This window comes from Pseudochaenichthys georgianus, chromosome 11 (genome assembly GCF_902827115.2).
Source record: "Pseudochaenichthys georgianus chromosome 11, fPseGeo1.2, whole genome shotgun sequence".
NCBI lineage: Eukaryota > Metazoa > Chordata > Actinopteri > Perciformes > Channichthyidae > Pseudochaenichthys > Pseudochaenichthys georgianus.
This window is the reverse complement of record NC_047513.1, coordinates 3,431,848-3,456,682: the sequence shown is the minus strand read 5'-3', so window position 1 is coordinate 3,456,682 and position 24,835 is coordinate 3,431,848. Positions and strand designations below refer to the sequence as shown.

General features: G+C 44.5%; 1 protein-coding gene and 1 long non-coding RNA gene across 3 annotated transcripts; one reads left to right on the top strand and one right to left on the bottom strand.

Annotated features, from left to right (window-relative positions):
• Window positions 1-2,327: 2,327 nt before the first annotated feature.
• Window positions 2,328-4,147, bottom strand: LOC139434820 (uncharacterized). Of its 2 annotated transcripts, none has more exons than XR_011644117.1 (4): window positions 4,060-4,147; window positions 3,029-3,135; window positions 2,579-2,639; window positions 2,328-2,461 (listed from the first exon to the last, which is right to left on the bottom strand). It is a non-coding gene; the product is annotated as an uncharacterized lncRNA (long non-coding RNA). The 2 variants fall into 2 exon arrangements; XR_011644118.1 differs by having other exon boundaries at window positions 2,579-2,634.
• Window positions 3,866-24,110, top strand: LOC117455043 (regulator of G-protein signaling 1). Its single transcript, XM_034094393.2, has 6 exons — window positions 3,866-4,295; window positions 5,337-5,842; window positions 6,650-6,699; window positions 6,905-7,038; window positions 9,125-9,291; window positions 23,496-24,110. Exons 2-6 carry the CDS (start codon window positions 5,342-5,344, stop codon window positions 23,664-23,666), a joined length of 1,023 nt encoding a protein of 340 aa, XP_033950284.1. The 5' UTR covers window positions 3,866-4,295; window positions 5,337-5,341; the 3' UTR covers window positions 23,667-24,110.
• Window positions 24,111-24,835: the final 725 nt, after the last annotated feature.

Here is a 24,835-nt window from a genome sequence, read left to right as displayed (position 1 = left end):
AGCCTGCTGTCACTACAGAGGGGGATGACATGTGTTGTCCTGTGGCCCTCTCCTCTCTTGCTCTGGCCTGATGTTGTCTCCAACAGCAAAGGGTCTGTTTGAGCTCCACGGTCTGCAGGGTGTCCGTTCTGACAGCCTTCAGCCGGGGGCGTCAGTCTGCAGCAGAGCAGGACGCACTTTGAGGCCATGTGTACAGTGAGATGGTGCCACAGTGTGCTCCTGAAGTGTGTCCCATAGGGTACCACTTTACAATAAGACTACCCTTATAAAGGATTCATAAAGGGTTTAGAATTAGGTTATGAACACTTTGTTAATCATTAAGAACCATTTATAAACCAGTTCTAACATAGTTCTACATCAACACAGGCTCACTATTTGGCAAGATGACTAAGCCTTATATTGGCACTAGCTTACTTCGTCTTCTTCATCAGCCAACAACCTTGGTATCTGTTGTTCACCGAGTTTAATCTCCCCCCATCCATCTTGATGTTTCTTGGCATCTCTTTATGACCATTTATTAATGAGTTACTACCATTTCTAATAAGGCTTAGCAGTCTAATGTGGGCTCACTATTTGGCAAGCAACCGGTCACAGTTGCCCTGTTTATGTCTTATAAAAGCTTATTAATGATTTATAAAGTGTTCACAACATAATTAATAAATGAATTACAAATTATTTGTAAACCCTTTATAAGGGTAGTCTTATTGTAAAGTGGTACCAAAGTAATACACCCTGATTACACCTGATTCTCTTTTTCTCCTGCTGTTTTAGTTTAACACATGAATGAAAAGCAAACACAGCATTTGTTTAATAAAACAGGTGTCCACCTACTGCATTAATACACATATATTTAAGATAAAGAACAATGAAAGAAGCCCAAATGAAAACCAGTCTTAAACAATGCACCAGCGTTTTGAAAAAATATATATTTTCATTGCATAACATATTTTCTTATTGTGCAATAATAAAGTATGAGCCTTTTGGCAGTTTATTATGCTGCATTACGGATAATGTTTAATATGGGAAGTGGAGGAGAGAAGTACCGAGCTAAGAACCGAATTCCCCCACCATGGATCTGATAAAGTGTTCCGATCAGAGGTTCATCAGACTGAGCTCACAGGAAGTTCATTGCTTTGTTGTTGTTTTTAGCATGTTAGCCACCCAGCTAACGTTAGCTTATCTCAGTCACCGGGGGAAGTCACAGTGATAACAGCTTCTCCAGCGGGGACAATGTTGTCCACGTTTAACGGAGGTAATGCTTTCGATATAAACATTATTTTAAAAATAAACTACTTTTCAGAATGGGTTGACCCAGAGCTATTTAATAGAAGAGTTACGACACCGGAAGTCCAAAAACGGTTATCGTCACGTGGTTCATGTAGACGAGGGATCGTTCCCCGGAAGTTCATGGCGGGCAATGTGAATGCATTGATAACAGGAGATAGAACTTCGATTTTTGGTAATTATTAGTGAATAAAGGTTTTGATTTGCAATATTTATACAACAAATCGATATGTGTATGTATTTACATCAATATGTTTTCAAAAATAAAATCGAATTTGCTAATATTAAGTGATAATATTAGGATTAGTGTGAACAACTAGTTTACATGTTACTAACAGTGCCTTGGTTAAAGAGCCTGTTGCTGTTTATTTATAGCTTTGAATTCTTTCAAACCAATATTATCTTCTTAAACTTGTATGGTAGTCAGGAGCATCACTTTCTAATGTTTATTGATACATTTAGAGGGAGGGGATCTAAAGTAATGCTTTAAAATTCAGATTGGATTCATTTCTACCATTTTCTTAAATTCATGGTAGTTTCAGTAATCCCATGGTAATTGAGGACACAAGTTATCTAAATGACTAATGTTGTCTTTATGGCTTTCAGAAAGGACAGGAGACCGACAGGATATGATGATGATGTTAAATGTGTTGCTTTAGGAACATCCATTGCAAATACATGGAATTCAATAAACATAGAAGAGCATATCATGCAGTTTGTCGGTGCCTTTTCCTCCGTGTTGTCCTGGTTTGCTGTGCTGCCTCCTCGTCGCCACCATGGTTTGCTGTGCTGCCTCCTAGTCGCCACCATGGTTTGCTGTGCTGCCTCCTAGTCGCCACCATGGTTTGATGTGCTGCCTGGGGATGCTCAAATCGCTCCGAGAAAGGAGTACGAATGTACGGCTTCCCCACTGACACAGAGCGGAGGAAAAAATGGCTGGCTCAAGTCAGCAGGAGCAATTTCACGACCAACAGCAACAAATGTGATTTATATACAAACACTGCATTTGCACTTTTTCACAAAACGAAAACCACACCATTGGGAAAGCTTAATGTTTTGTTTAATACAAAAAAACAGGGAAAGGCTTGAAAAACACTGAGAGTTGAGACTCAGGGTGCAGAGTGAGGGTCTCAGTGCAGGTATTCAGGCTCCATTGAATCCCCCTCTGGTTCTTGTGCTGAGAGAGGGAGCAACAGACAGGAGAAAGGGTTATACACACAGCACACCTATTGGATGGGAAATGCCTTGGGGAGATAACGTGTTTACTTATATAAAACAGTAGTATTAAACGTACCTTGTGTTTTCACTCTCACTTAAGTCCCTCTCCCTTTGCCATCAATCCAGAATCAGCTGAGCTGCAACATTATACAGACAGGTAATAATCAACAGAATCACAAGGACACAATATGGCTCTGCTAAAAACACTCACTCTTACACGCACCAAAGTTATATTTATCTAATATTTAACTCCCTCCACCCCCGCATACAATCCCGTTTAGAAGCCCCTCTTCTCTAATTCAACATGTTGGACGAAATGACATTAAGAGAACGGAATTTACAATTAAAAGGCTGTTCAACGTGTGTTGCTAACTTGCTTCGGTATGCTAGCTTAATCTGTTATCTGTAAACGTTCCCTAAATCTACTAATTTAGGGATAATCCACTGACATCCTTTAATACACATGTTCATTTGAATCAGATGTACTGATAATATCCGCAATATACATCTTTAAACTTCTTCTTACCTTTAAAAGTCCGTCACGAACGGTGTATTATGCTGCAACTCCACAGCTCTGCCAGCCTTGGCGCTAACTTCCGGGGAACGATTGAGAGGCTCCACGATCCGCCATTGCTGTAAAAAAGTGGTCCATTGGAGTGAACGGAGATGTCGTAACTCTTCTATTAAATGGCTCTGGGTTGACCTTTTAGCTTAATTGTTCTTGATTTCCCAAAATGAACCACGACAGTGAACGCAACGTCAAAGGACCCCAAAGGGAGGCGTCCGTTTCATGCCTGAGCGCCTTTCTGTTTTGGCCACTTTGACAAAGTGTTTCTATTTCAAGTGTTCGAACGTGCCAGGTTTTTAAAGTTTGTCTCCATATCAGATTATACATTCAGAAAAGTATACAAATAAATTCTTATTATAATGAGTATTTTCTATTATTATTGTTGATTGTAGCACTAGTAGTAGCCTACGTGTGGTAGGCAAGTAGTATACACGTGTATTACGTGTTGTCATATTTGATTTGTTGTAGTGTAAACTGTTGCTTTATTTATTCTGGACTTGTTCACACACTGAGATGTATTGTCAACACTGAAACTGCCTGTCAGTGGAGTGTTTTCAGGACACACACTGTGAGAGTGAAGGTGTGTGTGTGTGTGTGTGTGTGTGTGTGTGTGTGTGTGTGTGTGTGTGTGTGTGTGTGTGTGTGTGTGTGTGTGTGTGTGTGTGTGTGTGTGTGTGTGTGTGTGTGTTGGTGTGATTCTCGTGAGTGAGTCTCGTGAGTGAGTGTGTGTGTGTGTGTGTGTGTGTGTGTGTGTGTGTGTGTGTGTGTGTGTGTGTGTGTGTGTGTGTGTGTGTGTGTGTGTGTGTGTGTGCGTGCGTGTGTGTGATTCTCGTGAGTGAGTCTCGCGCGTGTGTGTGTGTGTGCGCGCGTGTGTGTGTGTGTCCTGCAGGAGTCTCAGTTGTCTAAGACAAGTTCAGGCAGAGTAAAGGTGTGTCTCGCGGCAGTCAGGAGGGGGAGGCAGCCTCTCGGCCACTCAAGTGGAACTTTACCTGAAGTTATATCTTCTTCCGTGAGGCTTCTCCAGTCTGTGTCCGTGTGGAGTGCTGAGGTCCGACTGATCCAGGTACAGCTCTGCAGTCCAGCCTCTCTCTGTCTCTCGGGCCAGAAAACGACTCTGCTGGATCCGGAAACCTGAGCTCGTGCCCATGTCGCTCATGGAATCTTGAGGAATCTGACTGTTTGCCATGGAGAGAGTCTCAACGGTCTAAACCCGCTGGACGAACAGGTGAATACTGGCGTTTTCAACTGTTGTGTTCAGGGTGCAGCGGTGATAAAGGGCTAACGGGCTGGGTGCCATGTCATTAATTTAGACTGTCAGCAGTATAAAACGAGTATAATGCAGTTCTACTTCCTCATAATCTGTCCAGTGATAACAGTACAGTAGCCTACTTTATGTTCATCTGTAGTAGCTATTTAAGGAAGCCTTTTTGGGCAAAAACAAAACAATGGACACAAATTTCGCGACGACAAAAATACAAAGGTATACCAGAAAGTTCAAATACTGAGCTAAAAGTATTCGTTTTATAGTTAATATGATTATAGCCTACTCCGTAAAGGCTGTTGTTTTAACCTTGAATTTCTAAATACAAATGATAAGATACTAAATCATATCAGACTTTGATTTGCACATAATCTCAAGTAAGAGTAATTGTTGATTTATTTTACTTACTCTAGATATTATATTTTATACGTGTTTCCCAAAATCTCGTCCCACCAAAAATATGGATAGAAAAATAGGAAAACAAATATTTAAATGTTTACGGTAAAGAAAAAATGTATGTATAATATCTTAACATTGTAACTTACATTGTCATGCAAATGTAGTCATAAATCCACCTTTTTTGGGGCTAATTACTTAAGAATTGAGTCAAAAATGAAACAATGTAACAAACTATCTGGTTCGCACCAGAGTAACGCGGTGTGAATGCGACCTACATCATGCTACAAGTGATCTTCATGAACTTAAACAACATTACATAAAGCATGTAGTAAGTCAATGTAAAACATTCAAACCAACAAAGCCAATGGTGATAGTAAAATATTTGTCGGTCTCTCATGCATTACAGTAATTTATTATTATTTATTTTAAACTGTATTTTTATTCCTTTTACATTTGTGTGAGAATGTCAATTCAGAATTTAAAGGGACATTGAATCCAAAGTGGGCTGCCATTTAGTGAGCAGACACCCCCTGCTTTACTAACTCACGTTGCTTCACTGCAGCTCTCCTAAAACTCATATCTGGCCAATCCCTTTCTTGCACACAGCCATCATGCGCAGGTTCAGCTCCGAGGGGAACCTCCTGGATCTGGACTTCCTCCCCTGGAGGAGGATGGCCCTGAATACCCAGGATGTTCAGAGGAACCGGGACTCTGGCACCTACACCCCTCACACAGAGGAGGACGATGATCTGAACGGGGGCTCCACCCTCCTGACCCCCACCATCCTGGAGCCTAAAGGGGGTGACGATGAGGGGGGGGTGAACGAGCTGACCAAGCAGCACAGCGTCAGCGTGGAGACCCTGAGTGAGCTGGGGAAGCAGGACAAGAACCACCTGAGTGTGGGCCTCATGGGGGAGGGCTGCAGGGCCTACAGCGACGGCCAGCTGGTCCCCCAAGCCCAGGGCAGCACGGAGAGCATGGAGAGGGACGACATGCTCCCTGGTGGAGGAGGGGCCTCCACCATCCCCTTCTCCTTCAAAGCGCATCACAGGCACAACCAAAAGCACAAGCTGTCCTCCGCCAAGCTGCACCTCCGGAGTCTGTTCGGACAGGTGGGGCTCCTTCAGTCTGTAGAGCAGCACACACACTACAGTCTGGATCTGAATCTATCTCCTCACTCTGTCATCGGATCGCTCCCCACCCCCGTTGGGACTCACCATGTGAAGGAGTTGAAAGCAGGGAAGCCCTTGAGTGCATCTGGAGTTGCATTTTGAATAGTTAAAAGAAAAGTACACATTGATCACAAGATGATAAACAATCATATAGTAGATGACCATATCCTGCTTGTCTTATCCTACATGTTTACAGGCTATCATCCGTCAGTACTGAAGCTCAGTTAGTTAGTTAGTTTGTAGAACAAAGAAATGTGTGATTCTTACACGTTTAGTTTAGGACACTCCACATATTTATGCCTGTTTTAAAATAGTTTAAGCATAAAATAAAACACTGACGTTGAGCTTTAAAGGGTCCCTATTCGGCTTATGTTCAGCTTCATATTAGCATTGTGTGTCTCGACTGTGAAATGCTTTGATGTGAGAGAAACTCTCGAGCCTTTGCAGACCATGCACACACACCTAGATAGCACACACACCTAGATAGCACACTGCAGGAGAGGGGAAACCCCCAACGCTTCCTTCACCAGTGGGGTAGCTTGTGTTAAGCACACATCTCATTTCAGGCATCGAACCAAAAACGTTAACAAAGTTTAAAAAAACATTGACTTTGAGACAAGGAAATTGGAATGTCTAAACTGCTAACTCATTCTGGAGTTCAGGACTAATTCCTGCACCCCTCTATTGGGGTTCCAGTGAGTTGGACACAGGGAAGACTTCCAGTTGACTTTGTCTTGTCTGTTTCAGAGTCCTCCGTCTTCAAACCCAAACCTGTCCAACACAGAGCAGAAAGACAGGTCAGCATACTCTTTATTTTCATTCAGCTTCATTTTGACTATTGCTAATTCAGATGGATATCCACACACAAGAACACTGCATTAAACGGCACAATTCCTCACAACACTCAAGACGTTTAAATGCCGTCCTCAGACACATGTTGGATGTCTTCAAGATGAGATCCATTTGTTCCTGCGTCAGTATTTCTAATGATGTGATCCGCAGTGTGACAGAGCGGAGGTCCCGCCTCCTCTTCATGCGGCAGTGGAGCCAGGTGGGCCACAGCAAGAAGAGGAAGTTCAGTCGGGAGGAGCTGGAGAAATGGGCGGAGTCTCTGAACACCCTGCTGCTCAGCCAAAGTGAGTCCTCTTACTCTGAGACCAGAGTTGTATTCAGAACATCACTCATTGATTGATGGAACCATTTGTTTGATTTGATTACTTTCATATAAATCACTGAACAACCGAGAGAACTGGATTACACAAGTCACACGAATTACACAAGTCACACGAATTACACAAGTCACACGAATTACACAAGTCACACGAATTACACAAGTCACACGAATCAGCGTTAAAAAAGCGGGAGGAGCCGACAAATCCCCTATTAATGTATTGATTATAGCTCCGGGTCCGTATAGGTCGGCGTCCGGATCCGGACCGCGGTCCGCCTGTTGCCGACCCCTGACCTACACCCTGTTATTTGGACTGATGGTCGACTTCTGCTTTAAAGACATGTTGGTGCAACTGCAACTCTGTCTCAAGTTCCCCTGCTGTGTCAGGAGTCCCAGGCTGCTGCAGGGTGTGGACATCCGAGCCGACGTCACTGGTTACTGTGTGCTGGGCAATAAAGCTGACAGACCAGCACTTACCTGGACCCTGCTGCCTATTAATAGAACGGTTAGTTAGCAGCGGTATAAGTCCCTCCCTGCAGCTACAGGATGTTTGGCCTGACGTAAACAGGGATAGTGGTTGCAACATTTGTTATGACTGCTACACGGGTACATTCCTGAGTCACCGCTCTGTCACTGGTCGGCTTGTTTGTGGTGTGTTCCAGTACTCTCCGTGTGTCTGACACACTCACGTCACCGGGTTGAACAACACCAGGGCGAGTCCTGATTGAACACTCTGATAATACAGATAGCTCCACAGGATATTTTAAATACTTTCCATTTATGTATCTGCTGTGTGGATAACTTTAGCTGAGGGTAGTGCAGGTGTGGTTAGATACCTGAAATGAGATGAAGAGGTTTGAACCTTTTTGTTCTACGTCATACAACACGTCAGCAAATACCTGACTGGTGAAAGTCTGAAGTTTCTTTGTGTCTCTCAAACGGCAGTTGCTAACAGGAAGCAAAATGAGACATCTGTACGTCATCACACGGAACATTAGCCGCCTTTACCTCAGGCAGTAGTTTTCTTTTTAGCCTAGTTAGATTTTGACGTCTTGCATTTGCATTTACGCTTCAAATCTAAAGAAGCGGTGTTAACATGACAATGTACTGATGTCCAATGGTAAAATACATTGTTTTTTAACGACGGAGCCCTCGCGTTGCTAACTTCTTTTTGCCTACTAAATAACTTAATTCCTGCACCGGTGTAGGATTAGGCTAATGTCTGTCGGTGTCCTTTATGTTAATGCGTTTCCAGTAAAGCCTAGTATCAATGATGTGCGTACATTGTGTTCGTCTTCTCTTCGGCTTTTGGGGGTTTCTTTCCTGCCGCGTGTGATATCGGGTTCTGTGCATGTAAATGGTCTGCAAAGGCTAATATCTCTGTTCCCTCAATCACAACAGAGCCAGCCAGCTAACCAATCAGAGCAGACTGGGCTCTGGTTTCAGACAGAGGGTGAAAAGAGGAGCTGCAGCACAGACAGTGTGAGAAAAAGAAAGCGCTGTTTGAACATTAAAGCAAGGAGACACGTAGAGACACTACACAGTGACATTAACCCGATAATGAGCATAACGGGGCCTTTAACGTGAACACCGTGTCTTTTATTTCAGCATTGATGAACTTAAGCTTCAGTAACGTTCTGCGGACTCTTTGCCTTTAACGCACACCGAGCCTGCCTGATGGCTCGCCCTTATCAGTGCATGCTCATGTAGAGTGCTGTTCTCTGCAGCTGAAGTGTGTGAGCTGTGGCATACCTACATGTGGTGTCAGCACTTTGACACTGTCCTCTGTACAAAGTCATGTTTGAAAGCTCAGATTGATAACCAGCCACGAATCAAAGCCCAGACAGCCTGACACGGGACGAATAGAAATGAACGGTGCGTGCCAACGTTTAGAAACGAACCTGAGCAACTTCCCAGCTGGCAACACTTGTGTGTGTTTGTGTTGTGCTCACAAGGCCTGCAAGATTGTTGCGTCAGTGTTCTGTGTGGGCGTCTGCTTGTAGCATGCTTAAAGTGACGTTTGCATGTGTCCCTCCTCCTCCTCCTCTCAGGTGGGGTCTCGGTGTTTGGAGCATTCCTGCGCTCTGAGTTCAGCGAGGAGAACCTGCAGTTCTATCTGGCCTGCGAGCAGTACAAACACTCGTCCAACAACTTCAGCCTGCAGAGGAGGGCCAAGGAGATCGGCAGCACCTACATCAAGCCCGGAGCCCCGCGGGAGGTACGCAACTCTTATGTTCGAGCTAGCGTCATGCAGCCAAGGTTTTCAGACCGCTCTGCATCAAACAGGAAATGTGATTCAAGTCCTGTCTCATGAAAGGTACTTTCACGGTCCCCCTGTGGAGGCGTGTGAGCTTTACCGGCACAGCTTGCATCAATAGCAGCTTTCATTAGAGACTGCGTTGCACAAGCAGAGCAAGACGTGCCAGAAAAAACAACCTTTTGGAAACACATCAGTATTTTCTTTTTTCTTCTACTGATAGGAAATGACTTAAAGTGAACAACATGTGTGACAAGTGTAAAGGTTACACCAAACTGACCTCACGCCCTCAACCTGCGAGCATCTGATGTTATTCCTAACAAGTTGACAATGACCTAAACAGCAACAGCTCAGGTAGGCTGAGGGGAAACTGTTTGTGTACATGGTTTCATTTCAAACCTTTATCGATCCAGATTGTCCCTTGAGATCATTGATCTCTTTTTCAAGGGAGACCTGTGACGACCCTGGTCGTTATGTGTATTGTGTGTCGAGATTTTTGGGACGGCGTCGAACTTGTGCGAGACGCCTCACTATTAGCCTTAAGTGCCCATAGTGCGCTCTGACTGTGATAATCTGTGGCCTTTGTTTTGTGTAGCGTTATTGTGAACAGATAGCTGGTTTTAAGAGCCTGTATTTTTGGTTATATCGTCTTTATTTTGAGTTTATTATTAAAACCAACCTCTTACCAAGAACACCTGGTTTCCTGTTGCTTCCCTGTTACCCTACGCGAGCTGGGGACGTAACAGACCTGCAGAATTATTATTATTACATGATTTCTTGCTATGAAGACTTTTTTTAGAACCACTTATTTTAGAGGACATTTACTAGTTCTAATGAGTTAAAACATAATCTCACATACATTCAGTTATTCCAATAGTATTCTGAAGAAATTGTAAAGTTCAGCAGTAAAACAAAAAAAGTTCCTCATGTCAATGTTTCCCCTAATGTAGGTGCTGGATTAACTAAATGATATACTGTAAGAGCAGTGACTTTGAAATGGCTTGCACCAGATCAGTGGTTTAAAAAAAGAGTAAACTATTCTACATCTTTGGCCCATGAAGTGTCCATTGTGTCGATGTTATGTTTTACTATATAACTATTGTACATAAGGGCATTCATTCTCACTTGGTGTGTTGCTCCAGTCCAGTAACTGTGCATTTCCAACTAAGGGAAATGTTCAGATACAACAGGAGACTGCTGTGATGTGTGCACAGCAGCTCTTCCTGTGGAAATAGATAACGCTCCGGTGATTGGCTGCACTCGTGAACAGATGATGTTACCATCTAGAGGTCATTTAGTTAGCATCAGGGGTACACATGTTCCAAAAGAAGTCAAGCATGATCCGGATGTGAAGCACATTATAGCACGTATCACAGGGCTACTTACTAAATAAATCAAGAGTTTTATATATTAAAATATATATATTTGACTGATTTAAAAATGACAGCAGACTGTGTAAGTCTGTTCACTGTCTTTAAACTCAGAGCCCACTACCGTGTTCCTGTTAGTGTTTACTTCCTGTCTGTCTTCTTCTGCTGTTCCCTTTAGTGTTTACTTCATGTCTGTCTTCTTCGGCTGTTCCCTTTAGTGTTTACTTCCTGTCTGTCTTCTTCGGCTGTTCCCTTTAGTGTTTACTTCCTGTCTGACTTCTTCTGCTATTCCCTTTAGTGTTGACTTCCTGTCTGACTTCTTCTGCTGTCACCTTTAGTGTTTACTTCATGTCTGTCTTCTTCTGCTGTTCCCTTTAGTGTTTACTTCCTGTCTGTCTCCTTCTGCTGTTCCCTTTAGTGTTTACTTCATGTCTGTCTTCTTCTGCTGTTCCCTTTAGTGTTTACTTCCTGTCTGTCTCCTTCTGCTGTTCCCTTTAGTGTTTACTTCATGTCTGTCTCCTTCTGCTGTTCCCTTTAGTGTTTACTTCATGTCTGTCTTCTTCTGCTGTTCCCTTTAGTGTTTACTTCCTGTCTGTCTTCTTCTGCTGTTCCCTTTAGTGTTTACTTCCTGTCTGTCTTCAACTGCTGTTCCCGTTAGTGTTTACTTCCTGCCTGTCTTCTTCTGCTGTTCCCTTTAGTGTTTACTTCCTGTCTGACTTCTTCTGCTGTTCCCTTTAGTGTGTACTTCATGTCTGTCTTCTTTGTTCCCTTTAGTGTTTACTTCCTGTCTGTCTTCTTCTGCTGTTCCCTTTAGTGTTTACTTCCTGTCTGTCTTCAACTGCTGTTTCCTTTAGTGTTTACTTCCTGCCTGTCTTCTGCTGTTCCCTTTAGTGTGTACTTCCTGTCTGTCTTCAACTGCTGTTCCCTTTAGTGTTTACTTCCTGCCTGTCTTCTTCTGCTGTTCCCTTTAGTGTTTACTTCCTGTCTTTCTTCAACTGCTGTTCCCTTTAGTGTTTACTTCCTGTCTTTCTTCACCTGCTGTTCCCTTTAGTGTTTACTTCCTGTCTGTCTTCTTCTGCTGTTCCCTTTAGTGTTTACTTCATGTCTGTCTTCTTCTGCTGTTCCCTTTAGTGTTTACTTCATGTCTGTCTTCTTCTGCTGTTCCCTTTAGTGTTTACTTCCTGTCTGTCTTCTTCTGCTGTTCCCTTTAGTGTTTACTTCATGTCTGTCTTCTTCTGCTGTTCCCTTTAGTGTTTACTTCCTGTCTGTCTTCTTCTGCTGTTCCCTTTAGTGTTTACTTCCTGTCTGTCTTCTTCTGCTGTTCCCTTTAGTGTTTACTTCCTGTCTGTCTTCAACTGCTGTTTCCTTTAGTGTTTACTTCCTGCCTGTCTTCTGCTGTTCCCTTTAGTGTTTACTTCCTGTCTTTCTTCAACTGCTGTTCCCTTTAGTGTTTACTTCCTGCCTGTCTTCTTCTGCTGTTCCCTTTAGTGTTTACTTCCTGTCTTTCTTCAACTGCTGTTCCCTTTAGTGTTTACTTCCTGTCTTTCTTCAACTGCTGTTCCCTTTAGTGTTTACTTCCTGTCTGTCTTCAACTGCTGTTCCCTTTAGTGTGTACTTCCTGTCTTTCTTCAACTGCTGTTCCCTTTAGTGTTTACTTCCTGTCTGTTTTCAACTGCTGTTCCCTTTAGTGTTTACTTCCTGTCTGTCTTCTTCTGCTGTTCCCTTTAGTGTTTACTTCCTGTCTGTCTTCTTCTGCTGTTCCCTTTAGTGTTTACTTCCTGTCTGTCTTCTTCTGCTGTTCCCTTTAGTAATGATGTGTCGGTCGCGAACGGTGGGAGCCGGCTCGCACCCGAGCCGTTTTTTGTTGTTGATAAGTAATACAAGACAGAACGATAATGATCTCCGCGCTACGCATGCATGCAGTGACATGTAATATCCAAGGATTAGAGACTCTTGAATGCTGCTGCTTTGCACATTGCATTACATTTATTTGTATTATGTTTTGTTTTATGATTAGAGGCGGTTGGATGCTGCTGTTTTGAGCATTGCAATATATTTATTTGCACTATGTTATTTATTTATGATTATCTTTAGGCTCAGCAAAGATGTTATACCTGTTGCTATCTGCTTTGTGTAGCGTGGTTCTACAAGCAAGTCAGTGCATTCTTTGGGTGGCATCAGAGAGTTACACGGGTCTGTAAATGCAATGAAAACAATTGGCCACAGCAAATCATTTATATTACACATGTCATTTTTACTTTTGAATACTTCAGTACAAAGGATGTATTGAATAATGTAAGTGATATATGTGTACAGGTACAGTATAAATCATGAGTCAAAACAGGGCTACATTTGATTGAATTATAAAAGGTATATGTGACCTGCTCTATCGAAATCAGTCGCATTGACCCGAAGACACATTTTGAGTTGTATACACGGCTGGAAAGAGGAGATCCCTAGCTTTCTAATGATGTCACGATTGTTGTTGTACTCCAAATATTAAGCGAAATATGTCACATTATATAATGACTGTCACCGAGTCATCATTTTGAGAAAAAGGCCTTCAAAGTTTTCTCTTCTCTGGAATCCATCGATCTGATTGATTGATATTTCTTCTGCTGCTGTTCCCTTTAGTGTTTACTTCCTGTCCGTCTTCTTCTGCTGTTCCCTTTAGTGTTTACTTCCTGTCTGTCTTCTTCTGCTAGTTTCTGTCTTCTAGCTCTCTGTGTCCTTAACCTCTATTCATTATCTTCTTCTTCTTCTTCTTCTTCTTCTTCTTCTTCTTCTTCTTCTTCTTCTTCTTCTTCTTCTTCTTCTTCTTCTTCTTCTTCTTCTTCTTCTTCTTCTTCTTCTTCTTCTTCTTCTTCTTCTGTGGTGGAGGTGTGTTTTTGAAGAGGGAAGAGGGATTTTCACTTTTAGTTCGTTTGTTTCTGTTTCAATCGTTTCTTTAATTGTATGATCTTACGTGGGGATATTTGTACTCTTTCCAAGTACGGTTAATATTTTTTCGTGAGTGTTTTTCCGTGCCTCGTGGCGGGGATGGCGTCCTTCGGGGCGCCGCCGGTGTCTCTGAGACACGGAGTGCGTTTGGTGGCTCAGGCCGCAAGCACAGTGGAGCAGGTGCTGCTGGCTGTGGGGGAGCAGGTAGGTCATGTAAACATCTCCTATGCTTCCCGCATGAACAAAGCGGTCGTGGTCTTTTTGAAAGACCAGAAATATGTAACCGAACTTATTGAGAGCGGATTAATGGTAAACGAGGAATATATTCAAGTTTCGCCGTTGGCGACACCGTCCACGCGTTCCTCCATTCATCCCGAATGAGGCGCTGGAACGGGAGCTGAAGCGTTTCGGTAAGTTTGCCAGTAATCTCCGCACTGTTGCTCTGGGGTGTAAGGATGAAAAGTTAAAACATGTCCAATCTCTGCGGAGACAGGTGTTCATGTTTCTGAATTGTCCCACTCAGACACTAGATGTGTCTTTCCGGGTGAGGCATGAAGAGGGTTTTTATATGCTTTATGCGAGCTCAGGGAACGTAAAGTGTTTTGAGTGCGGGGAGTCCGGGGCCGCCGAGTCCGGGGCCGCCGAGCCCGGGGCGGCCGAGCCCGGGCCGCCGGGGCCGCCGAGCCAGTCGCTGGGGCGGCCCGGGGCCGCTGGGTTGGCGGCCGCTGGGTTGGCGGCCGCGGAGCCCGGTGTCGCGGGGGCTGCTGTTGCACCCGCCGGGGCCCCAGGGGCTGCGGATGAAGTAGAGATGAATATCGTGAGAGATGAATATCGTGAGAGATGAATATCGTGAGAGATGAAACGGGGATTGTAGAGAGTGTGGTGAGTGTGAGAGGAGAACATGTGGAAACAGGTAAACGGGTGGGAGATGATGTAGCGGGACAGGTGAGGACCGGGGCTGTGGGACACGTGGAGGCTGTTGGCACGCAGCAGGAGCTGCCGTCTGGTTCTGGGAGGCAAACAGAGCTTCAACAGGCTGCAGACATTCATGAGGTGACAGAGATGGACACAGACGGTGAGGGGGATTCTGACTGTGTTTCAGTTGCAGATAGTCTCTCTCATAACGCAGAGATATATTCTTTGGAAGAGATTAATGTCTTTTTAGATGAGTCCTTTGGCAAGGCAGTGGAAGTGAGAGACTTTTTCCCTGACACTAACAAGTTTCTTCACACAGTGAGCACTCTTCAGAAAGTTGTAGGGTTAGACCTGCTGGATGAAAAGAGACGCTATCGTCTCAGGAAGCATGTCACTAATATGAGAAAAGTTCCGAAAGGAAGCAAAAAAGGGGGGAAACTGAAAAGGTCTAAATAATGTCAACATGATCATGCAACACTGGGTGTCTCCTCTCTGCTGTGTGTACCCGTCTGTTCTTTTTCTCTATCTCCTTCCTCTAATGCAGGCTTTAAGGGTTGCTTCTTTAAACATTAACAGGGGTAGAAAAGAGCTTTAGTGTTGGAGGTCTTTAATCAGAAAAAATTAGATGTGATATTTCTGCAGGAAACGCACAGTGATAGCCTGAATGAGACGGACTGGGGGGGTCAGTATGTACTCAGTCATGGCTCAAACCTTAGTGCTGGAGTAGCTGTTTTTTTCTCCCCTTCTCTAAGGCTGCGGCCACACGAGGACGAATTCGGTCGTTTACGTTACTGTTTAGTGTCATATAGACCGTTCGGCCACACGAGGACGACCGAATACGGCACTAAACGACTGAGGAAACGATAACGGGTCCCAAGATGGATAGAAAGGCATACGCCACTCTCTGGGGGGTCCAACGGCTCCGTGTGTACGCCCTATCCGAACATTTTCAGATCACTGATAGTGATTGCGCAATAGCCCCGCCTCTCCCCACCTCTCCCGCTCACCTCCGCTTACCCCGCGCCATTGCTGAAGTGTTTCGCCACCAACAACAACAACAACAATGGCGGATCGCAGAGTTGCTATCGTGCTCCGGACGCTATTGACCATGCTACAGTTGTTTGTGCAACATCTACAGCAATAATGATGAGGCAATAGCCCCGCCTCTCCCCACCTCTGCTGCTCACCCCCACGTCAAAGTAAACTGCACACTGAATTCAGATTATTTATCTTTCTCTCGATATGGACCTAAACGCGAGTGAAGTGTAATCTGACAGGACGGAGACACGCAGCTCTGCCCACCTGCAGCTCCTCCCTCTGCAGCAAAACACACACTTCAAGTCAGATCATCACCCTTAGCTATTTTAATGACCTCTCAAACTCCCTAAACTAGTTATAAATATGTTTATTTTTACTGTCGGCTGGGTCACTGATTACTGGATGAGCTGCTGCATGAGACAGACACTGACGCTGTCTGAAGAGAGGGAGGAAAAAGAGAGGCTCCGTGTATTTTATCATTATATTATATAGAGTCGTTATTCATTTGTTTTAAAGCTCAATAAATAACAAAGAAGACCTTTGACCGGCACTTTTATCATTTTGTCCGGAAGATTTAAACTTTAATACACGCTGGCTGGTGAAAAACTCTGCCCGGTTCCCTCGGCCCCCACCGCGGAGAATAAACAGAAGGGCAACCATGACAACCTTCTTCTTCGCTGCTTTTGTGGAGGAAGTTACAGCGCCACGTACAGGCTCGGCATATGTACTGCAGCTTCTCCAGCGGTCGGAGCTAAACGGAGCGGTCTCGTGTGGACAGACACTATCCGGATAACTATTGCGTGTGGACGGAAGCTTGTTTGCGTTTGCGTTAATCCTATGCGTTTAGCCGTTTTCGTCCTCGTGTGGCCGCAGCCTAAATGTTAAGATGTGATCCAGCACAGAGATAGTGGCAGGTCGAGCCTTGATGGTGAAGGTGGAACTGTTAGAGTTCTTTTTCACTTTTATTAATGTGTCTGCACCCAATCAGGGCCCTGCACGTGTATCTGTGTTTCAGTTATTAAAAGATGAGTTGGACACTAGTGTACAGGGGGAGTGTGTGATACTGGGGGGGGACTGGAACGCTTGCACTAATGTCACTTTAGACAGAATAGGACGGGAGCCGCATCCTCAGTCGTCCCTTTTACTGTCACAGGTGATAAGAGAGGCTGACTTAGTGGATGTGTGGAGGATGAAGCATCCTTCTGTTAAACAATACACCTGGATGAGAATGCTAGATGGGGCGTCAGTGCAGCCAGGCTAGACAGATTGTACATGTCTGCTTCTTGTATTACTCGTGCAGTGAACTGTCACATCCAACCGGTTGGTTTCACAGACCATCAGCTAGTTTCTTTAGATCTGGTTGTATCCAACACAGAGAAGCCGAGATCGTTCTGGCAGTTTAATGTTAACATTTTACAAGATTTGACTTTTTGTGAGAATTTTAAATTCTTTTGGATCAACTGGAAATCAAAGAAAGAGTCTTTTCCCTCCCTGAGTCAGTGGTGGGAGGTAGGAAAGGCTCAGGTTGGAGTGTTCTGCTAACAGTATACAGCCTACTCAACTGCACACATTAGGAGAGCTATAGAGCAGTTAGAGAGGGAGATCAGAGAGTTAGAGAGTGTGTCTGCTCGGAATATAGAACAGTCCCTCCTAAAACAACAACAGCTTAACTGTTTTCTTCAGGAGAAGGCCAAGGGAGCTCTGATCAGAGCCCGTTTCACTTCCATGAGAGACATTGATGCACCAACCACCTTTTTCTTCAACCTGGAGAGGTCTGTGGGCCAAAGGAAGCAGATGGTATGTCTGCGTCTCCCCGATGGACAGGTAACCTCTGAGCCTGCTGAGATGAGGAGGCATGCAGTGTCCTTCTACACGGACCTGTTCAAAGCTGAAGGTTGTGACGTGGAAGCTGCTGATGAACTTCTTCAGGGTCTTCCACAGCTGAGTCCAGCCGGAAGTGACACCCTGGGCTCTGACATTACGCTGGAGGAACTGACCTCTGCGGTGACACAGATGGCCTCCGGCAAGGCTCCGGGCATAGACGGTTTACCTGCAGACTTTTTTAAACATTTCTGGAGTATTCTGGGACATGACTTGCTAGAAGTGTTGATGGAGTCCTTTGGGAAAGGGACTCTTTCAGCTTCCTGTAGGCGTGCAGTGATTTCACTGTTGCCTAAGAAAGGAGACCTAACCCTGCTGAGGAACTGGAGACCTGTGGCTCTCCTATGTACGGACTATAAGATACTGTCAAATGTCTTAGCTAACAGACTGAAGGTTTTTATCGAACTTCTTATCGGTCCTGATCAGACATATTGCATCCCTGGCAGATCAATTGTGGACAATTTGTTTTTGATGAGAGACACTTTTGATGTTTGTAAACTGTATGATATAAATGTTATTATTTCTATTGACCAGGAGAAGGCGTTTGATCGTGTGGATCACACGTCTCTGGCTGCCACTTTGCAGGCTTTTGGTGTTGGGAGCATTTGTTGTCCTGGGTGAAGTGTTTGTACAGTGATGCATGTTGTGTTGTGAAGGTGGGGGGAGGGCGGAGCAGACCTGTACCAGTTAAAAGGGGGATCAGGCAGGGCTGCCCTATCTCAGGCCTATTGTATAGTATTGCCATCGAGCCGCTTTTGTGCAGACTTAGAAACCGGCTGAGGGACCTGTGTCTGCCAGAGTCAGCTCAGGCCCCCCCGGTGGTTGTATCAGCTTATGCGGATGATGTCAGTGTGTTTGTCCAGGGTCAGCGAGATATCCAGGAGCTACAGGACAGTCTAGCTTTGTACAGGAAGGCTGCTTCAGCCAAAGTTAACAGGGAGAAGAGTGAGGCAGTTTTGGTAGGTCAGTGGAGTGTAGGAAATAGGCCCAGTCTTCCTGGTAACCTTAGCTGGGGAAACAAGGGTTTAAAGGTCCTGGGAGTTTGGTTGGGGTCCGAGGACATGGTGGCACAGAACTGGGAGGGATTGCTGGGAAAGGTGCAAGCTAAGTTAGCCAAATGGAAATGGCTGCTCCCCCAGCTGTCCTACAGGGGAAGAGTTCTTGTCGCCAACAATCTGGTTGCCTCGTCTCTGTGGCACAGACTGCAGGTGTTAACCCCACCGCCGGGCCTCATGAAACAACTGCAGCGGCTCCTCGTGGATTTCTTCTGGTCGGGTCATCACTGGGTGCCAGCATCGGTCCTGTACCTGCCCGTGGTGGAGGGGGGGCAGGGCCTCGTGGACATTACTGCAAGGACTGCTGCTTTTAGACTGCAGGCAGCTCAGCGGCTGCTGTCTGGTGCCTCTCCCTGCTGGCTGGCTATGGCCCGGCTGTTGCTCTGGAGGGGGGGGGCTTTGGTTTTGATAAACACCTGTTTCTGCTGAAGGCCCCTGCGTACAAGATAACCAGTGTTGGGACTAACGCGTGACAAAGTAACGCGTGACAAAGTAACGCCGTTATTTTTGGCAGTAACTAGTACTCTAACGCATTACTTTTTAAATGCAGTAACTCAGTTACCGTTACTACATGGTGCGTTACTCCGTTCGTTTTTTTATATAGTCAACAGCCAGGTGAACAGAGATGATAACTGTACTTAAGTACAGTACTTGAGTAAATGTACTTAGATACTTCCTGTGTCACATGCGGAGACGGGCTGTGGGCGTGTTTGTGTTGTTTACTAACAAGACTGTCATGGCGGCGGCGGCGGCGGAGCTCAAGTCTAGTTTCTCCACCTGGAGATATTCTCACTATTTCACTTTTGTCGAGCACAAAGAAAAGAAAGTTTTAGTTAAATGTAAGTTGTGTCCTGGCGGGTCAAAGATCCTATCTACTGCCCAAACCAGTCATTCAAATCTCTTAACACATCTGCAAAAACAACATGCTGGGACGAAGCTAGGAGCTAAGACCACAGAGACTCAGCCGACGCCACTCCACCTGCACCTGCACCTAAGCAGCAGCGGCTGGATTTTAACCAAGGGACTGCTAGCCAGGGGAACGTCGATAAAGCCATTGCACGGTATGTTGTAGAACACATGCAGGCTATTGCTACAGTGGAGTCACCCGCTTTCAGGGAGCTAGTTAGCATGATAGCATGTCCGGGCGGCACACGGCATATGGGACGGAACACTTTTTCCAACTACCTGGAGAAAGAATATACAAAAATGTAAAGCCAGCTAATATCGATGCAATCCAGATTGCATATAATGCATGTCAAGTTGATCAACAGATTGTATTATTCTCCAATGCAATAACAGCACTGAAATGAAGGCTAAGGGCATTAATATAATGGGAGCCCTTTTTTTAAGTAACTAAAATGTTACTTTTCACAGTAACGCATTACTTTTTGGTGTAAGTAATCAGTAAAGTAACTGAGTTACATTTGAAATGAAGTAACTAGTAATGGTAACTAGTTACTGGTTTTCAGTAACTAGCACAACACTGAAGATAACTGGACTTGCACCTTTTTACTGCTCAGTCATCAATGCCTGGAAGATTCTGAGTTTTACCAGACCACCCGACCCCCGGCCTGGGATGTGGCTGTTTGAGGAGCCACTGTTTGACACTGGGTTTCTTTCTGGAACCCTTTTCTCTTCAGCCACCCTAAAGAACGCGTTCATTGAAGCGGGAGTGGTAAAACTTGGCCATTTGACGGGGGTCTCCACAGAAAAACTGGCTGAGGTGACGGGCATTCGATCAACCCGAGTTCTGGAGAACCTGGTAGATGAGGTGTGGCAGTCGCTGTCGCCATCCCACCGGACTTTTGCTCTGGATGCAGATCTGGCTGACCAGTGGAGAAAGGGACATGATTATGTTTTTCCTTCCTTGAGTGTGGGGGAGTGGAGAAAGGAGGAGGGTCTCCTGCTATCACTGGGGACTCTAACACCTGCAAAGTTCAGCGCCTGCAATGGGAAGAAGCTATACCTTAGCTGTGTAAAGGTGTTAAACCTCAGCTCGCTCGCAGGCGTCAGAGAGTCGAGGTGGACGGATGTGTTTGGGCTCTTCCCCTCAGGGCAGCTGGCGGATCCTGTATATAGCTCCGGTTGAGAAAAGGATGGCTGACATCCAATGGAGAATTATACACGGTGCAATAGCCACTAACAAATACAGAGCTCGTTTTGACCCGGGCACAAGGGGGCGCTGTCCGTTCTGTTTTATGGCAGAAACATTGGAGCATTTAGTCGTGTCCTGTCCCAGATTGGCTGGTCTTAAGAAAAATGTTACAGGGGTGGGTGGAAGGGTTCGGGGAGGTTTTCTCCATACCACTTTTTGTCCATGGGCCCAAATACATCCTGAAAAAGAAGGAAACCCTACTATTGATGCATTTCTTGTTTGCTAATGCAAAATTTGCAATCTGGAAAAGTAGGAAGAACCAACTTGCTGGAGTGGGATGGACGGATGCAGTGCTCTGTCTGAGGGGGCTGGTGGCAGCGCGTCTGAGGGTGGAGCATGCGTACTAAAAAAAAAACTCGGTCCAAAAAAAACATGCCACATCACTCCGATCCTTTCTGCCCTGCACTGGCTCCCTGTCCATCTCAGAACCCAATTCAAAGTACTGGTCTTCACATATAGAGCCGTCCATGGCCAAGCCCCAGCCTACATCAATGACCTTATCCACCCGCACATCACAACCCGGGCCCTGAGGTCCTCTGAGCAAGGCCTCCTAAGGGTGCCCCGAACCAGGCTAAAGACTAAGGGTGACCGTGCCTTTGAGGCGGTGGCCCCAAGGCTTTGGAATAAACTCCCCCAAATAATAAAAACCTCGGCCTCAATAGAGATTTTTAAGGGGCGGTTAAAGACCCACCTCTTCCGACAGGCCTTTGGGTCGTCGGAGGAGGTGAGTTAGTGGCTGTCTTTTTTTTTTTTATTATGGGTGTTTTGTCGTATGTTTTATCCTATGTGTTACCTGCTGCTGTTTTATGCCTTTTATTCTACATGTTATAGTTGTACTGTGAATTGTGTCCTGTGTACTGTACTGTAAAGCTGTACATCCGTGTTGAGAAGGGTGCTGTATAAATAAAGTTTTACTTACTTACTATACGCTGATCAATCATCTGCAGGGGTTTCTGGATGTGTGGGCTGTGGGGCAGGTTCTGAGCTCGCTGGGGGAGAATGACTCTCTCATATTGAAGTTTTAAAGGATAGGTGTAGTTTTTGTTTTTAAAGTGTGTAAAAGAGGATATTTTTAAATGGGTAAAACGCTTTCAAATGATATTTATTTGGTAGTCATGAAATCTGTTTATTTATTTGATTGTGTAATGTATTAGTTTTGTTCCGACTCTTTTGCAGGGTGGGTGTACGTTTTAAAACAAATGCAAATACAATTTGTTTTAAAAATAAAAAAAAGATCTTCTTCTTCCTCTTAACTGGGGCCAGTTCAGCCATCATAAATCCAAGTATTGTGCTCTCCAGAGGTGTGGACTCGAGTCACATGACTTGGACTCGAGTCAGACTCGAGTTACCAATTTGATGACTTTGGACTCGACTTCACAAAATCACAAAACACTTGCGACTCGACTTGGACTTGAACACCAATGACTCGGGACTTGACTTGGACTTGAGCCTTCTGACTTGAGGTGACTTGATCATTTAATTCTGAGGTCTCCAACACGCCGATCGCGAGCTGCCGCTAGAAGAGCAGACTCCCGTCGGGGAGAGCAGAATCTTCAGCCGCTCCTACTCTTGCTGAGAATCCTTGCAGGCAGGGGCGGTCTTTATTTAGCTGGGCCACCATGCGGCCAATCATATACGAGGACACACTAGGATCATACCATTATGTGAAAGAAGGGTGGGGGGCACAGCAGGTGCAGTGGTACAGGCCAGCTGCACAGAGCGACGGGGGAGCCGGATTTAAATGCAAGTGCGTCAGAAAAAGTCAAGAAATGAGCGAAAACCGAAAAAAGAAGCAGCGTCTGGCTGCTTTTCAATGATATTAGAGAAAGCAAAGCTGAGTGCAGGATTTGTAAAATGAAAATAACCTTCAGAGCAGGGTTTTATTTTGGTAACCACTCAGGATTTATTGCCAGAGGTGGGAGAAGTTCAGATCTTGTACTTGAGTAAAAGTACCTGAGTGTAGGAATACTCGGTTACAATAAAAAGTCCTGCATTCAAAATGTTACAAGTAAAAGTACAAAAGTATTGGCATCAAAATATAGTTAAAGTACCACCTGCAGAGGGATCTAGATGCAGGTGTTCTTTATAGAGACCGCCTGGCTGCACATTATCCCTGGCATAAAGATAGATTGTGGGTCCCTTACAACATGTTGGAAATAAACATTCTGGTCACCTCAACATCAGGGATCTTATCCATTAAACTCCTTCTGAATCAAACCGTCACGGTAGCCTTACCTTACTGTTCCCTCTTAAAATAGAAAAAACACGTTACTTTACCAGCAGAGAGAAAATGGATTATTAAATGATTAATGTGACTAATAAAGAGCAGTTTGATTATTAAGTATTATTCTGTTGATCGATGTGATTACATTTGGTGAAAAGCACATAATGACTTGTTTAAGACTCGTTTTGTCAAAGTTTAGGACTTGGACTTGACTTGAACTTGCCCATCCTGACTTGAGACTTGACTCAGACTTGAGCGCAAAGACTTGAGACTTGACTCGGACTTGAGCGCAAAGACTTGAGACTTGACTCGGACTTGAGCGCAAAGACTTGAGACTTGACTCGGACTTGCAAAACAATGACTTGGTCCCACCTCTGGTGCTCTCCAAAAAATATAAACATTAATATTCAGAAAGTATTTCATGGTGTTTTCAGGTGCACATAGTCCCTTATTTAGAGCGTCCTTAGCAGTGGTCTGCTATAAAAAAAGACTACTGTATGTCCAAATTGACCAAACAAAATTGGGTATTCAACTAAGCTGTGTAATAGGCTAGTGTACTACTTGCTTACCGTGTGGTCTTGTTGCAGGTGAACCTGGACAGTAAGACCAGGGACCTGTCCCTCCAGCTGCTGCAGGCTCCGTCCCACGCCTCGCTGTCCCTCGCTCAGAAACGCATCTTCTCCCTCCTGGACCTAGACTGTTATCCCCGCTTCCTCCAGTCCGACATCTACCTCTCCTTACAGCGAGAGGCCGACTAGGAGCACCATGTGGGGACACACCTGGCCTCAGGAGGAGGAACACTGTGGACCATACATCTGTCTTCATAAGATAGAGCTTCTGTGCAGGAAGTTTGTGTAAAAAGTACACAGTGCAAATTCCCATTGGAGTCAGTGAAATGATATTGTTCACATTGTAATGTCTAGATTCAAAAGTTATATTTCATGTATTTGTTTTTTTAAGCTATGTCTTTCTATTTCTAAGCTAACCAAGTCGTAGCTCTTTATTAAATAATTGACAAGAGATTGATATCCATACAAAATGTTTAACCATTCTTATATTTCTCCTCTTTTTGGCGCTGAGAATATGAAAACACATACCAGACACTTTATCTTTCCTCACTTTAAAGGACCTGTGAAACTATGGAGCGAAATCTGGGCCAAAAGCTTCATCTGAAAAAATAAAATGGATTTGAAAGTTTTGAACTTTGTAAAATACTATGACGTATTTAAAAATGAAGGTTGGATATTACTTGGATTGTTTATTCTTTCAGATTCAGGACTTTTCTTTCAGTTTCAAAGCAAATGTTTCTAAATCTGAAAGCTTAAAATCCGAAACTGAAAAAAAGACTCATCAGAATATAAAAGGGAAAAATATGTATTCAAAATAAATTGCTAAACTGAATCAAAATAATATTCAACCCTGAACATATTTTGAAATACTAATTATTTGCTTATATCATTGTATTCTTCAAAACTCAGGATCGAAACTTGAACTTTCAAACATATAAATGTTTTCGAATGATCCAACGTTTGGCCCAGATTGGAAAAACACGTTCAGCAAGAACGAGCTCTGCTGCAAAGGTCAACTATGGGAGTAACTTGTGACAAAGATGGGAAACCTGAGCAGATCTCCTGTGACAGGTATGACGACGGGAAGCGTTCTGCACTGTTCAAACAAAGACAAACTGTAGGCTCACAATAGCCCCAGGAAACACTCAGTAATTTAAGTAGGTTAATGACGATGTCGAGTAGTGTTTCTTCAATGGTCGGTCCTGTGATAACAATGAGGAAGGACATTTTGTGTGTGGTGATTGTTCAGTCGTACAGGTCAGAGTTGGAAGGATTTAGATTGGCAGGTGGAGGCGCAGGTTGCTGGGATACGCAGCGTGCCGGAGCAAACATCAGAGGCAGATCAATCCCCGTTCAGA

Bases quoted from the DNA above. Each gene is read 5' to 3' on its own strand.
- LOC117455043 (XM_034094393.2), top strand. From the start codon at position 5,342: ATGCGCAGGTTCAGCTCCGAGGGGAACCTCCTGGATCTGGACTTCCTC. The intron at 5,843-6,649 runs GTGGGGCTCCTT...TGTCTGTTTCAG, and splicing joins TCCGGAGTCTGTTCGGACAG to AGTCCTCCGTCTTCAAACCC. The intron at 9,292-23,495 runs GTACGCAACTCT...GTCTTGTTGCAG, and splicing joins AGCCCGGAGCCCCGCGGGAG to GTGAACCTGGACAGTAAGAC.